This window comes from Phyllobates terribilis, unplaced genomic scaffold (genome assembly GCF_046119375.1).
Source record: "Phyllobates terribilis strain yellow unplaced genomic scaffold, ASM4611937v1 Scaffold_3__8_contigs__length_932513732, whole genome shotgun sequence".
Lineage (NCBI taxonomy): Eukaryota > Metazoa > Chordata > Amphibia > Anura > Dendrobatidae > Phyllobates > Phyllobates terribilis.
The window spans coordinates 189,066,330-189,079,781 of record NW_027362763.1 but is presented as its reverse complement, the minus strand read 5'-3'; the positions used below and the strand labels follow the sequence as shown (position 1 = coordinate 189,079,781).

The 13,452-nt window shown below is 47.2% G+C and overlaps 1 protein-coding gene across 3 annotated transcripts in view; it reads left to right on the top strand.

Moving 5' to 3' along the window:
• The window catches only part of UBXN7 (UBX domain protein 7), a 40,041-nt gene extending 26,867 nt beyond the window's left edge, over positions 1 to 13,174 (top strand). Inside the window, exons 6-11 of one of the 3 annotated variants that reach the window (XM_073674379.1) lie at positions 579 to 725; positions 3,188 to 3,278; positions 3,388 to 3,521; positions 3,850 to 4,273; positions 7,641 to 7,720; positions 9,275 to 13,174. In XM_073674379.1, the coding sequence (XP_073530480.1) occupies positions 579 to 725; positions 3,188 to 3,278; positions 3,388 to 3,521; positions 3,850 to 4,273; positions 7,641 to 7,720; positions 9,275 to 9,436 (1,038 nt within the window). In that variant the 3' untranslated portion in view covers positions 9,437 to 13,174. Of the gene's footprint in view, positions 1 to 578; positions 726 to 3,187; positions 3,279 to 3,387; positions 3,522 to 3,849; positions 4,280 to 7,640; positions 7,721 to 9,274 lie in introns of all 3 variants that reach the window. The other 2 variants (XM_073674377.1, XM_073674378.1) reach the window with 2 other exon arrangements.
• The last annotated feature ends 278 nt before the right edge of the window (positions 13,175 to 13,452 follow it).

The window sequence follows — 13,452 nt, the reverse complement described above, 5'->3', positions numbered from 1 at the left end:
TTACTTTCTACTCCCTCCACGGTGATCTTTGCCCAGGTTATAGCATTCCCAGAAAACACAACTATACAAACAAATGTGGTTTGAGTCAGTCTATTGCTGTGTATGTCCATGTGAAGAGCAGGATGTAGTAGTATATTAGGCCTACCTGCGTAGTTGGGCAACAGGAGGCCCAATGTATACAATTATTAAAGTGGATTTCTGTGATTTTACATTGATTGCCTGTTTCTATGTTATCTATGCCCCACTCTCGGACAGCTGTTTTGGCGTTCAGGATTCAGATCCCAACTCTCACTGTTCAGAGATAAGAAATGTGATATATATTTTTTAATACACCCCCAAAATATATTGTGTTTAAAAAAATATTTTTTTTGCTATGCCTCCCAAAACCGTCTGCCTACAAAATCCACCTATTCCTGAATATCAAACTGCCAAATTAAACTTTCCCATTAAATATTGAGTGAGTCGTAGGCCAAGCATAGTGAATTGGCATGACATTGGAGTTCCTATCACTGTATTTCTGCCGAGTGCATCAATCTGGAGTCAGGTTAGAATAATTTTTTTTTTTTTTTTTTTTGCAGGCGAAGGAGTGTGGGCAGCTGAAGAACAAGTGGCTGATGATCAATATCCAGAATGTGCAGGATTTTGCTTGTCAGTGCTTAAACCGAGACATATGGAGCAATGATTCTGTGAAGTCATTAATAAAGGAACATTTTATATTTTGGCAGGTAGGTTCCCTTTAATAGACAGTAACAAAGATTTACAGGCATAAAAAAAATCAACAGTGATTTAGTATTTTATTAAAAAATGGTTCCTGTAGCCTATATCTCTTAGCATTTACTTAAAATGTATTCATGGTATATCCAGAAAAACAGTGGCAAAAAAAGAAAAGAAAATTATAAGTAAATTTAACCCTCTCTGTATATCTGTGCACATCCACTGTGGAGAACTTTGTATCTTAGATGGAGGCAATGTGGAAATATGCAGATATATGTAGATTTTTGAAGCAGAAATTGTTTCGCTTATGTACTATAAAACTGCGACATTAGTTTGACGAAAATGTTAAGTACCATCAGGTTTTAATCTTTGACTGCAGTGATGCTGTGGCATCCTCCCAATACATAATTTACTTCTAAAAATCAAGTCAGCTGATATGCGATATATGATATTGTTCCAATGGGGCATTGACCTGTTCATAAAAAGCATCTTGCCTATAACACGTATGTGAATTTGTACCAAATCTAGTTGCACCCATTAGCTGTCTTCTCTCGGACTTCCTTAGAATTTCTGCAGGAGCCATGAAAAAGTTTCCTGTTAGTTTTTTTTTCTTTGTCCACCTTTTTATAAGCAGATATCATGGAAGCCGTTCATGAAGCATAATATGTGGACAGTGCAAAGGAACATACCCCAGCTGGCTAGTGAATGCCTCATACTAGATCCAAGGGATAACAAATGAAGATTCAGCACTCATCTGCTGTTTAGAAAAGAAAAACCCTTTGCAATTCTTTACTACAGTTGATTTTAACATTGCAGAGTAAAGTATCAAAAATCTCAAGTTCAAAATAATTTAGCCATATTTTCCTACGTTTTTCGAACTTATGATTTTAAAGACTCTCCGTCATGACATAAAATATTGCATCGTGAGAAAAATCACTATTTCATCACCCAAAAGAGCTTTCACAGATCTGCATTAGTTAGACCTCACTTGTTCGCTCTGGAGCTAAGTGTAGATTTATAGAAGCCCAATACTACACGAATACCACAATTAACTTTGCTTCTTTCACTTGAGAATGTGCTTGAATAAAATATATTACCAATTGCTTGAGTACATTTGACCATAAAATTGCAGCCCATTTTAAAGGGGTATTCTGAAGTTCCTAAATTGCTTTTAGACAGCATGAAAATTAACAAGTTTGCTATTGATTTGTTTTTTTTCTATCTGCTGTCATTTTCCTGCAGTGAGAACTTTTATCTTTTATGGTGTAAAACTGGTTTTCATGGATCTGGGTCACCAGACCCTGATTGAGTGCACAAGCAGTTACATTCCAGGAGAGGAGTTAACTCCTAACATCTCAGCCATCTCTCTCCAACCCATTGATATCTATATGGTAGTTAGCTGCTCACCTCCCTCCCATCACGCTTGTCTTCTGGAGGGATGCTGTTATAAGTTTTGCAAAATCACTAGCCCACAGCTTTCACAGCAGCTCTCTGTTCTAACTGTCTAGTTCTGATCACGATTTTGATGATCACTAAGGATGTGTAATAATGAATTGCGGATATTGATTTTCTGTGTATGCAGCAATTCACTTTCCCATGCTCTGCATTTCCATTTAGTAAGATGTCTAAAAGGGATAGTAATTTCCTCTTGAGACTGAAAAAAACAAGATTATAATCATTTGTGTATCTGACAAATTCTGTTACGGACTCCACGCTGCCACCCTCCTTATGAGGAGCAAATCATCGTGACTTACAACCACTGGATGCCATGAATGTGCTGTTCACCAATGCAATTTGTGTAAATATCTAATGAAAACTACTAGGTTTTCATCCATGTAGACAAACCAACAATGCAAAATTAATTCCTTTGATTAAATGCAGGGTTAAAAATGTATTATACTTGGTGCACTGAAACCAGTGCCCTAAGTACAAAGAGTGAATGACCCAACCATTTAGAAAGTGTATTGGAGGACATCTCCGTGATGTGGGTAACCCTGGCACAAGTAATAGTTCAGGTGTTTCTAAACGTTTTACCTAGGTTCACCGTGGCAAATTAGCTAGTTGCAGAATAATTGACGTTGAACAGGTTATAAACCCCATACGAGGAGGTGACTGGTATAGAAAACGTATGACCTGAGAAACCTTCTGGATTCTTGAGTTTACACAGTGGGTTTCCTACAGGAATGAACTTAAAGCAGAATTATTATATGTGCTATTTAGGTAATATAGAAAACAGCCGACCAGGGTGTCAGGTGTTGGACCCCCATCAATCTCATATTGATGTCTTAAATAAATACATGGATCTCAGAGTACTTGTTGACTGTGTGAAATGCAACCAATAGTAGCCATGTTGTATGTTTTTTTTATATAGGGGTTTTATGCCTTTCTTAGGCTTTTCTGAAAGCTGTTTATGGGCTTTTCAAGTAATCCAATGTCTCAATAAGTCATCCCTGCAAATGTTGTGTTTTCACAGGTTTACCATGACAGTGAAGAGGGGCAGAGGTATATACAGTTTTACAAGTTATCCGACTTCCCATATGTCTCCATATTGGACCCTCGTACAGGTGAATGACACTTATTTTGAGCTTTCCCTTTTTCTCGATTCCTTCCTTTAAAGGTCTCTGACTCTTTGTTGAATTTTTTTTTGTTTCCCCTCTTCTCTCTATCCCAAAGGCCAAAAGATGGTTGAATGGCACAAGTTAGATGTTAATTCCTTTTTGGAACAAGTGATGGGCTTTTTGGCAGAGCACGGTCAGCTTGACGGACTTTCCAGCAGCCCTCCCAAGAAACGGTTGCGTTCTGTAAGTGTAAGGCACCTTCTGTTCTTTCTTTCTTTTATACCACATTTTTTTTCCGCTAGACTTCTATTCGGATCTGTGGGTGTAATACAGGGTAGGCCCATTTAAGACCCCTCTCTGGGTCACAGCTGAGAGTCATGCTACATATTTTTATATAGATGCGTCTTGCCGAGTCGATTATTGATTAGGAGTTAGACTACAATTAGCTGGAGGTTTTTTTTTTCTAAAAAGCAAAGTGTTTGACACCTTTTATGTACATTGTATTTTAGAGTACTACGGGCCTTGTTTCTTTAATCGTACTCTTCTAATTTGCATTAGTGGTCTTACTGTCCTCCAGGAGAGCCTCATCGATGCAAGTGAGGACAGTCAGTTAGAAGCAGCAATACGTGCCTCCCTGCAAGAAACCCATTTTGACTCTTCAGCCAGTAAACCAGCCACTCGCTATGAGGAGGAGTCTGACACGGAGCTGTATTCTGGCAGTGAAGAGTTCATCTCAGTCTGTGGATCAGATCATGAGGATGAGGAGGAGGAGCGGCTGCCTGAGTCAGTGCCAGAGCAGGGGACATCCAGCAGTAAATCTAGGAAGGCCACAACTAAAACAGTCAATCACAGGAAAGACGATCTATGTCCAGCAGATCCAGTTACAGGAGAAGACGATTCTTCCAACCACCAGTTACTACCTGAAAAACCTCCCACAGAATCTCAAGATATAAAAGACAATTTTGGGAATGATGAATCTTCTGAAGACTGTCCCGATACAAGTAACGGTTTGTACTGCAACATATTATACATGCCTGTAGAAATCTAGTACTGTTTTGTAGTTTCCATAGGTAACACTGCGTGATTAATTGAATTACATCGCAGTTTGCATGCTCCACGATTCAGATTTTTTTTTTTTTTTTTGTCAGTATCTTAAATTTGACTTTAGTTCAAACCCAGAGCACTGTTGTCTTACCATTGCACCTCAGGGGGCAGCAGGTGGCTGCTAAACTCCTTGGTAAGATAGAGTGGCTCAAGAGTGAGAGAGTGGTGACCTGAAGCACTTTGTTCCCAGCGGCTACACATACCCAGGAAGCAGCACGCTGGTATATGGAGTCCCCACAATAGCTGTAGGCGAGGTGAGCCGGGGCTGTGGGGTGTTGGCACCAGCACTGCCTTCTGGGGCACATAATAACAGCTGGAGTATAGCTGAAATGGCTGTCTAAGTGCAGGAGGAGAGCTAATTAGTTTAACTTTTTCCCATCTTTTTATCTCTTGCCTCGCGCCCCCCCCCCTCTCTGCCTCGCGCTCCACCCCCCATCTCTGCCTCGCGCTCCACCCCCCCTCCTGCCTCGCGCTCCACCCCCCCTCCTGCCTCGCGCTCCACCCCCCCTCCTGCCTCGCGCTCCACCCCCCCTCCTGCCTTGCGCTCCACCCCCCCTCCTGCCTCGCGCTCCACCCCCCCTCCTGCCTCGCGCTCCACCACCCCCCCTCCTGCCTCGCGCTCCACCACCCCCCCTCCTGCCTCGCGCTCCACCACCCCCCCTCCTGCCTCGCGCTCCACCACCCCCCCTCCTGCCTCGCGCTCCACCACCCCCCCTCCTGCCTCGCGCTCCACCACCCCCCCTCCTGCCTCGCGCTCCACCACCCCCCCTCCTGCCTCGCGCTCCACCACCCCCCTCCTGCCTCGCGCTCCACCACCCCCCCTCCTGCCTCGCGCTCCACCACCCCCCCTCCTGCCTCGCGCTCCACCACCCCCCCTCCTGCCTCGCGCTCCACCACCCCCCCTCCTGCCTCGCGCTCCACCACCCCCCCTCCTGCCTCGCGCTCCACCACCCCCCCTCCTGCCTCGCGCTCCACCACCCCCCCTCCTGCCTCGCGCTCCACCACCCCCCCTCCTGCCTCGCGCTCCACCACCCCCCCTCCTGCCTCGCGCTCCACCACCCCCCCTCCTGCCTCGCGCTCCACCACCCCCCCTCCTGCCTCGCGCTCCACCACCCCCCCTCCTGCCTCGCGCTCCACCACCCCCCCTCCTGCCTCGCGCTCCACCACCCCCCCTCCTGCCTCGCGCTCCACCACCCCCCTCCTGCCTCGCGCTCCACCACCCCGCCTCCTGCCTCGCGCTCCACCACCCCGCCTCCTGCCTCGCGCTCCACCACCCCGCCTCCTGCCTCGCGCTCCACCACCCCGCCTCCTGCCTCGTGCTCCACCACCCCGCCTCCTGCCTCGCGCTCCACCACCCCCCCTCCTGCCTCGCGCTCCACCACCCCCCCTCCTGCCTCGCGCTCCACCACCCCCCCTCCTGCCTCGCGCTCCACCACCCCCCCTCCTGCCTCGCGCTCCACCACCCCCCCTCCTGCCTCGCGCTCCACCACCCCCCCTCCTGCCTCGCGCTCCACCACCCCCCCTCCTGCCTCGCGCTCCACCACCCCCCCTCCTGCCTCGCGCTCCACCACCCCCCCTCCTGCCTCGCGCTCCACCACCCCCCCTCCTGCCTCGCGCTCCACCACCCCCCCTCCTGCCTCGCGCTCCACCACCCCCCCTCCTGCCTCGCGCTCCACCACCCCCCCTCCTGCCTCGCGCTCCACCACCCCCCCTCCTGCCTCGCGCTCCACCACCCCCCCTCCTGCCTCGCGCTCCACCACCCCGCCTCCTGCCTCGCGCTCCACCACCCCGCCTCCTGCCTCGCGCTCCACCACCCCGCCTCCTGCCTCGCGCTCCACCACCCCGCCTCCTGCCTCGCGCTCCACCACCCCGCCTCCTGCCTCGCGCTCCACCACCCCGCCTCCTGCCTCGCGCTCCACCACCCCGCCTCCTGCCTCGCGCTCCACCACCCCGCCTCCTGCCTCGCGCTCCACCCCCCCTCTTCCTTGCGCTCCACCCCCCCTCCTGCCTCGCGCTCCACCCCCCCTCCTGCCTCGCGCTCCACCACCCCCCCTCCTGCCTCGCGCTCCACCACCCCCCCTCTTCCTTGCGCTCCACCCCCCCTCTTCCTTGCGCTCCACCCCCCCTCTTCCTTGCGCTCCACCCCCCCTCTTCCTTGCGCTCCACCCCCCCTCTTCCTTGCGCTCCACCCCCCCTCTTCCTTGCGCTCCACCCCCCCTCTTCCTTGCGCTCCACCCCCCCTCTTCCTTGCGCTCCACCCCCCCTCTTCCTTGCGCTCCACCCCCCCTCTTCCTTGCGCTCCACAACCCCCCCCTCTTCCTTGCGCTCCACCCCCCCTCTTCCTTGCGCTCCACCCCCCCTCTTCCTTGCGCTCCACCCCCCCTCTTCCTTGCGCTCCACCCCCCTCTTCCTCGCGCTCCACAACCCCCCCCTCTTCCTCGCGCTCCACCCCCCCTCTTCCTTGCGCTCCAGCCCCCCTCCTGCCTCGCGCTCCACCCCCCCTCCTGCCTCGCGCTCCACCACCCCCCCTCCTGCCTCGCGCTCCACCACCCCCCCTCTTCCTTGCGCTCCACCCCCCCTCTTCCTTGCGCTCCACCCCCCCTCTTCCTTGCGCTCCACCCCCCTCTTCCTTGCGCTCCACCCCCCCTCTTCCTCGCGCTCCACAACCCCCCCCTCTTCCTTGCGCTCCACCCCCCCTCTTCCTTGCGCTCCAGCCCCCCTCTGCCTCGCGCTCTGCTCTCCCTGTAAAGTTTGAAAATGGAAATATGTAGATAGCAGACCATGTATTTATGACGGCTGTGGTCCTGCGCATGTCAGACATTGTCCATAACCTACTGTGGTCTATACAGATGTCTGTCCCTTTTAGCATTCACCAGTATGTATGTGGCCTCTACCATCTGCTATACAGGCAAAAATCACAATGTACAATTATTATTTAGTTTTTTTCTGTACCATAGTAATCTATGGGCAATGTTCGCCAATCTATTCCTGAGAGATACATGTCTATGTATACGTTAAAGAGTTTCCCAAATGCAATGTGAATAGGGCCTTTCTGTGGCTTATGCACTGATGGTGAGCAGGCATTACTATAGGGCTGTATTTCCCAGCTACTCCAGGGTTACTCAGCCCAACATTGAATTATTATCCGTACTCATACACAGATGATGATGTGTTTGTCCAGTAATGGCTTATAGAGAGCTGATTACTAATTACTGCTCTCCAGTCCATCTTGTCATTTCCTGTGTTTGTTTTTTGATCTTCCAGGTCCCAAAGCGAAACTCATGTTGCGATACCCAGATGGTAAAAGGGAACAGATCTCACTACCAGAAAAGGCCAAGTTGATGGTATGTATGGTATGAGCAGGGCTGGTGATGTCACAAGGCTGGGTGAAAGACACAGGCAGTTGCCCTGGGTGCCAATTCTTTGGAGGTGCAAAATTTTACCCTATTCACCAAATGCTGCTCAACGGCCACCGAGCTAGATGACTGAAGCAGTTAGTCGCTGTTCTGACATATCGGTCAGTGCTGCAGGTTTAGCTGTCAAGATGAGTGTGCTCAGCAGTGACCAAAATCACTAATCTCTTAGTCTGATGAAATGAATTTTGTCGCCCTTCACTACCTTTGGAAAGTGGTGCAGCTTATAAAAAACAACCCTCATCTTGACTGCTGCGCTCTGCACCTCGGTCGCTGCATATGCAAAGGCTGCACTGCACTTTCCCATTTCCCACAGCTCATCCGCTCACTTGGGACCGAGCTAGGACACACAACAATGTATAATTTTTTTTTTTACATTTGTCAGTATTCTGCAAAAGGTAGAAAATAACTAGGGTCAAAGGGCACACTGTAATTATAGCAATATTCTCCTTGAAGTACAATACCTGTGGTTGAGGGGGATAAGGGGTTTCTATATTGGGCTGGTGGAAGCGAGTGGGGGGTATACAAACGTTCCATGGGTGAAAAATTCTTGTGTTGCCTGGCCACACTACGCCACTAGATGTCATGTCTACTAATCCCTGCCAGGCTGTACAACATCAGCAGGTGTGCACATGGATTAAAGAAGTTGTCCACTACTTTTTTCCCGCCCCCCCCAATGTATCCCCCCGGGGCCCTTAAGACTTATTGCAAATACCTTCTGTTGCTGATAATGCCTGTGAGCGGCGCTATCGGTGGCCGCTCACAGGCATCACGTGACCCCGCGCTGACGTCACGACAAGTGAGGCGTGACTCAGTGCTGGGCTCCCCGCGGTGGCTGCTGGGTTGTGGGCGGGGTTACCCCCCGCGTCACACCCAGCACCCACCGCGCGCTTTCCCAATGAATGGGGAGAGGCAGAGCGCGTGGTGGATGCCGGGTGTGACGCGGGGGGGGGAGGGGGGTAACCCCTCCCACAGCCTGGCATCCACCGTGGAACCAGGAAGATCTTGACCCCCGGCTGCTGCCAGCACTTGTCGTGACAGCGGATGTCAGAGCCGGGGTCACGTGATGCCTGTGAGCGGCCAGTGATAGCGCCACTCACAGGCATTATCAGCAACAGAAGGTATTTACAAGAAGTCTTAGGGGCCCCGGGAGGGGGGGGGGGTACTTGGGTGGGGAAATATAAAGTAGTGGACAACCCCTTTAAGTTCTCAGTGTAATGTCTAATGGTGCCTCTTGTTTTGAGGTCACAAGCTCATGTATAATAATACTATATGCAGTATGCATTGCAGATGCTCGCAGTTTGTCAATCTATTTTTTTATTTTGCTTTTGATAAGATTGGAGCCCAAACGTAATAAACCTGGGTGATTTGGTGGGTAACCTGATAGAAATGTCAGTATGGTCTCTACCTCTTAGGGATGTGACTATTTGGGTTACATAGACAGAAGTTGTAGTGATCCTTCGTGTCTTTTCCCTTGTCTCGCAGGCTCTGGTTAAGCATGTACAGCAGAATGGATATCCAAATGAGAGGTTTGAGCTCCTAACAAACTTTCCACGACGGAAGTTGTCACACTTGGACTATGATATCACATTACAAGATGCCGGCTTGTGTCCTCAAGAGACTGTGTTTGTGCAAGAAAGAAATTGACCAACTTCATATATATATTTCCTTCCCTCATCTTCACCTTCTCCTACTTTGTCACTCCTCATAAGATTTTTTTTTTTTTCTGCCATTTTTTCTAGTTTTGTTTCATCCTTATTGCATATTTTTGGGAATGGCCAATATTGGTGACGTACAGTGGTTCAGAGAGGCCTCTAGTTCTATGGTTATGAAGGAACCATGAAGGCAGGTCCTGAATTTCGCAAACTGTCTTTCTTCAACTGTACTGGAAAAATCTGCCTCGTCTGATGTCAGCAGCTCCCAACTATTTTTTTTTCTTTTTGGAAGTCACAGCCAATTTTGTAAATTTTTTTAACTTTAATGTTACATAATTGATAAGTTCATTTGGAACTTCAATGGTAATTTCATCAGTGACTCTTATTTATTGCATCTTTATTTTATTTTTTTTGCTTTGCAACAGCATCAGAGCATGTTATGTTTCATATACGACCTGGTTTTATGTATTTGATATGTTGATTCTCTGACCAATTGTAGATTCTCCATTTGTCTCTGCGCGCTATTAAATGCCAGTAATACTGGAGGCAGCCTCAGATTGCACTAACTGTCCCACCCATGACCCTCGTTTTCTTGGTTGATAGGAGCAGGATAAAATGGGTGTTTATGTAAAATATTTACACCATGCCTATTTTTTTATTTAAAAAAATATTGGGTGTTGACTATAATAAGATATCACAATGATGGAGTATACATTAATACAGTAAAATTTCTGTAATCTGACATTATTGGAAGAAATGCAAATGTGTGTAAAATATAAACTTTACGGTTAAAAACACCTGTCAACCAAAATAAAATGACACTGTCCTACCATTAGGCTACATGTATACAGAGACACACATTAAATCCTCGCCCCCTCCATTCTCAAAATTTATCTTACTATGGAGAGTCCGTAACTCACAAATTAGATAAATGGTTCAAGTCTCCCATTGAAATGAATGGGACTGCAGCTTTTGCATAGGATTAAAGCCGAATTATTTTGGTGGAGTTTGTCCATTTGGTTGTGTCTGGTATTGCAGCTCTGTCACATTCACTTTGACTAATGTAATCTGAGGGCAGCATGAATTGGGGGCTGAGACACTGATATCAGCGATGTGTCACTTATTGGGCTGTGTTTTGCTGTTTCAATACAATGAGAGTTTTATCAGCTGGAGATTATCACTGCCGGCCCATGTGAGCCCTGCTCCTGCTCCGCCCCCAGCACTGATTAGCAGCTCACTGTCTCTATACAATGTACATACAGAGCCTGGTGTGGGCGGGGGCAGCTTTCTGAGCTCTGCTACATGCTACAACTAAAAACTCATTGTATCACAACTGCTGCACCCAGTAAACTGGAATCAGGGTTTCTTTCCCTACATTATGCTGCTCTCAAATGAAGTAGCAAAAACCTGGTGACCGATTCCTTTTAAATGGCAGTGATAATGTGTAGAGGAGGGCAGCCATGTTTTTAATATATACGCGCCCCACCCCTACTTACACAACTCAACGCATCCCTAAAGTCGCTATGTAGTTATCGCACTTGAAATGACATTCCTTACCCTTTTTTTTCTTTGCTGTGCAGCATAACCTAGCGGGATGCATTCATATAAACCTGTTTTTATAGAAAACATTGAAATTCATTTACTTCAATATGTCTGACATTTGGCAATGTGGTTTTATATAAAGTTGATTATCTGTCGCTATGAAGCTTTGTGCTGAACTGTCAATGTCTGGACTGTACTGGATTAAAAACGCTTTCCTGTTCACATCTGAAATTTAGCTCCCTACCTTTACCTGCTCGAATGTGGGTCTAATGGACTGTGACTGCCATGTAAAGCGCTATAAAGATGTTGGTTTTGGGTCATTAGATGTGTGGTCGAGCCTGTAATGCTGCGCATTTGTGGTTTTCTGAAATTGGGATAATTGTAATCTTTATTCAAGGGCACATAACACGTTCTATGATCAATATCGTGACTTATCCAAGAGCTTAATACTGATCCAAGCTTAATATTCCTCTTAAGCTCAGGTGGCCCAGTTCACAATCCCATAGTTTTCTGGGATGAGTTAGCCCCATTTAAGTTTTTTTTTTTTTTTTTCTTTTTAAGTACAAAAAAAAAAAAATGCTCCATTGAGTGCCATATTACGGTGCTATTGCACAGCACCACATGGCGCCACACAGGAAACCTTGATAGCTGGCACTCAGCTTTGAGACCAAATGCCATATTTAAAGATGTTGCCTACTAAATGGTGTTTTCTCTGGAGCTTCTGCTGAGGGCTCTGGTCTCTCATGGATATTACAAAGTTTTAGCTTTGTATGTCCTCTACTGCAATCCACAGTTGCTATTTTTTTTATTGGTGCAGAGATCCTGTGTATAAGCGACTAGTTGGGATTTAAGAAAGGATCTAACCTTGGTTTCTACACATTCTAGTACAGTGGACAATTGCTGAACAATGAGGTGTACTTCCTTTTTGCACAGCTAGTCATTTATTCATTTAATAGGCCATGTTTGCTGTTAGTTTCACTTAATATAGTGGATTATGGGCTCTTTGAAATGCCTTCTAGACATTTTTGATCTGTCAGTGTGAAAGGATTAATGGGGGTGATTGTTTCCAGAAAAATCGTTTCTCATGTCCATGGGGTATATGTGGCATTACACCCTAGCTGCATTCACTTAAAGAGGTTGTCCACTACTTTTACATTGATGGCCTATCCTTAGGGATAGGTCATTAATGTCTGATCGGCCAGAGCCTGACACCCGGCACCCCCGCCGATCAGCTGTTATAGGTGGCCGCTAGCCGGAGGTATTCCCTTGCCGAGCTGCTCAGTCTATTGTTGCTGCCGCAGGGTACTAAACTTCTGCCTCCAATTGATTTGAATAGGAGGTGGATGTGCAGTGCCCTGCGGAAACTTCTACAAGTAGATGGAGCATCTCGGGCAAGTGAATACTTCCGGCCCCTGACACTGATAACAGCTGATCGGTGGGGGTGCCGGGTGTCAGGCCCTGGCCGATCAGACATTGGTGACCTATCCTAAGGATAGATTATCAATGTAAAAGTATTGGGCAGCCTCTTTAAGTGCGGGTGATCTGCGATACAAGACATGGTTTATGAGTAAGAGAGGTCCTATCTATGATAGTGGGTGGTCGGGGGGAGGGTACAGATACCTTTTAACCATCCCAAGCATGTGAATGGCGTTTCGGCAACTCTTAAAAGAACATTTCCAGGAAGAGCAGCACATCCGAAACAGAAAAGCAATTTTCTGCAGATCTTGATGTAAGATGTTGGTCAGATTTGCAGTATGAGTACGTAACTAAATTATTTTCGTTCCTGTAAGTTAATACTTCCTCCACTTTCCTGCTCTCTTCTGTAAGTCACGTGATGACTATGATGGGCGTAGGATGGGAGATTTCAGCTCTGGAGGGTGAGTCGCAGTCATACCAGAGGTCCTGTTGGTATTGCTAGTGTGCATTTTGATTGAGCTGTTTAGGAATCTTTCCTATAAGAATTCTCAGTCATTCGTCCTTCATACAAATGTTTCCAAATGTATTATTTTTCATTTCAATCAGAAATACAGATCAGTCGTTTCCAGGCATTTTAAGTGACACCATTTTTTTCATCAGTGTTAAAATACTGTGATGAATAAAACTAAATTCTGTTATTACCCCCATGTCAGTTAAAATATGTAAATTTATTTTGTTTTTCATTTACAAATAAATACAATTTTGTATCATATTGTGGCTGAATATTTCCAGATTATTACTGGGTGGTCTTTTGTTTACATGGGATGAGAGTTTTACTTGTTTTCAAGCCTTTGGGTCTGAATTGTGAGGGTGATAGAGGCTTTGCCTCGGCAACTGCGACACGAGGCTTTGCAGATATATATACATTTGTATCATATACATTTTTATTTGAATGTCTAAAAATCTTTTTGGCCAGCCATGTTGAACACGTACTTCAGCTCCCGGCAGATGATGGCTGATTTATTCAACCATCATCTGCCTCTAACAGCC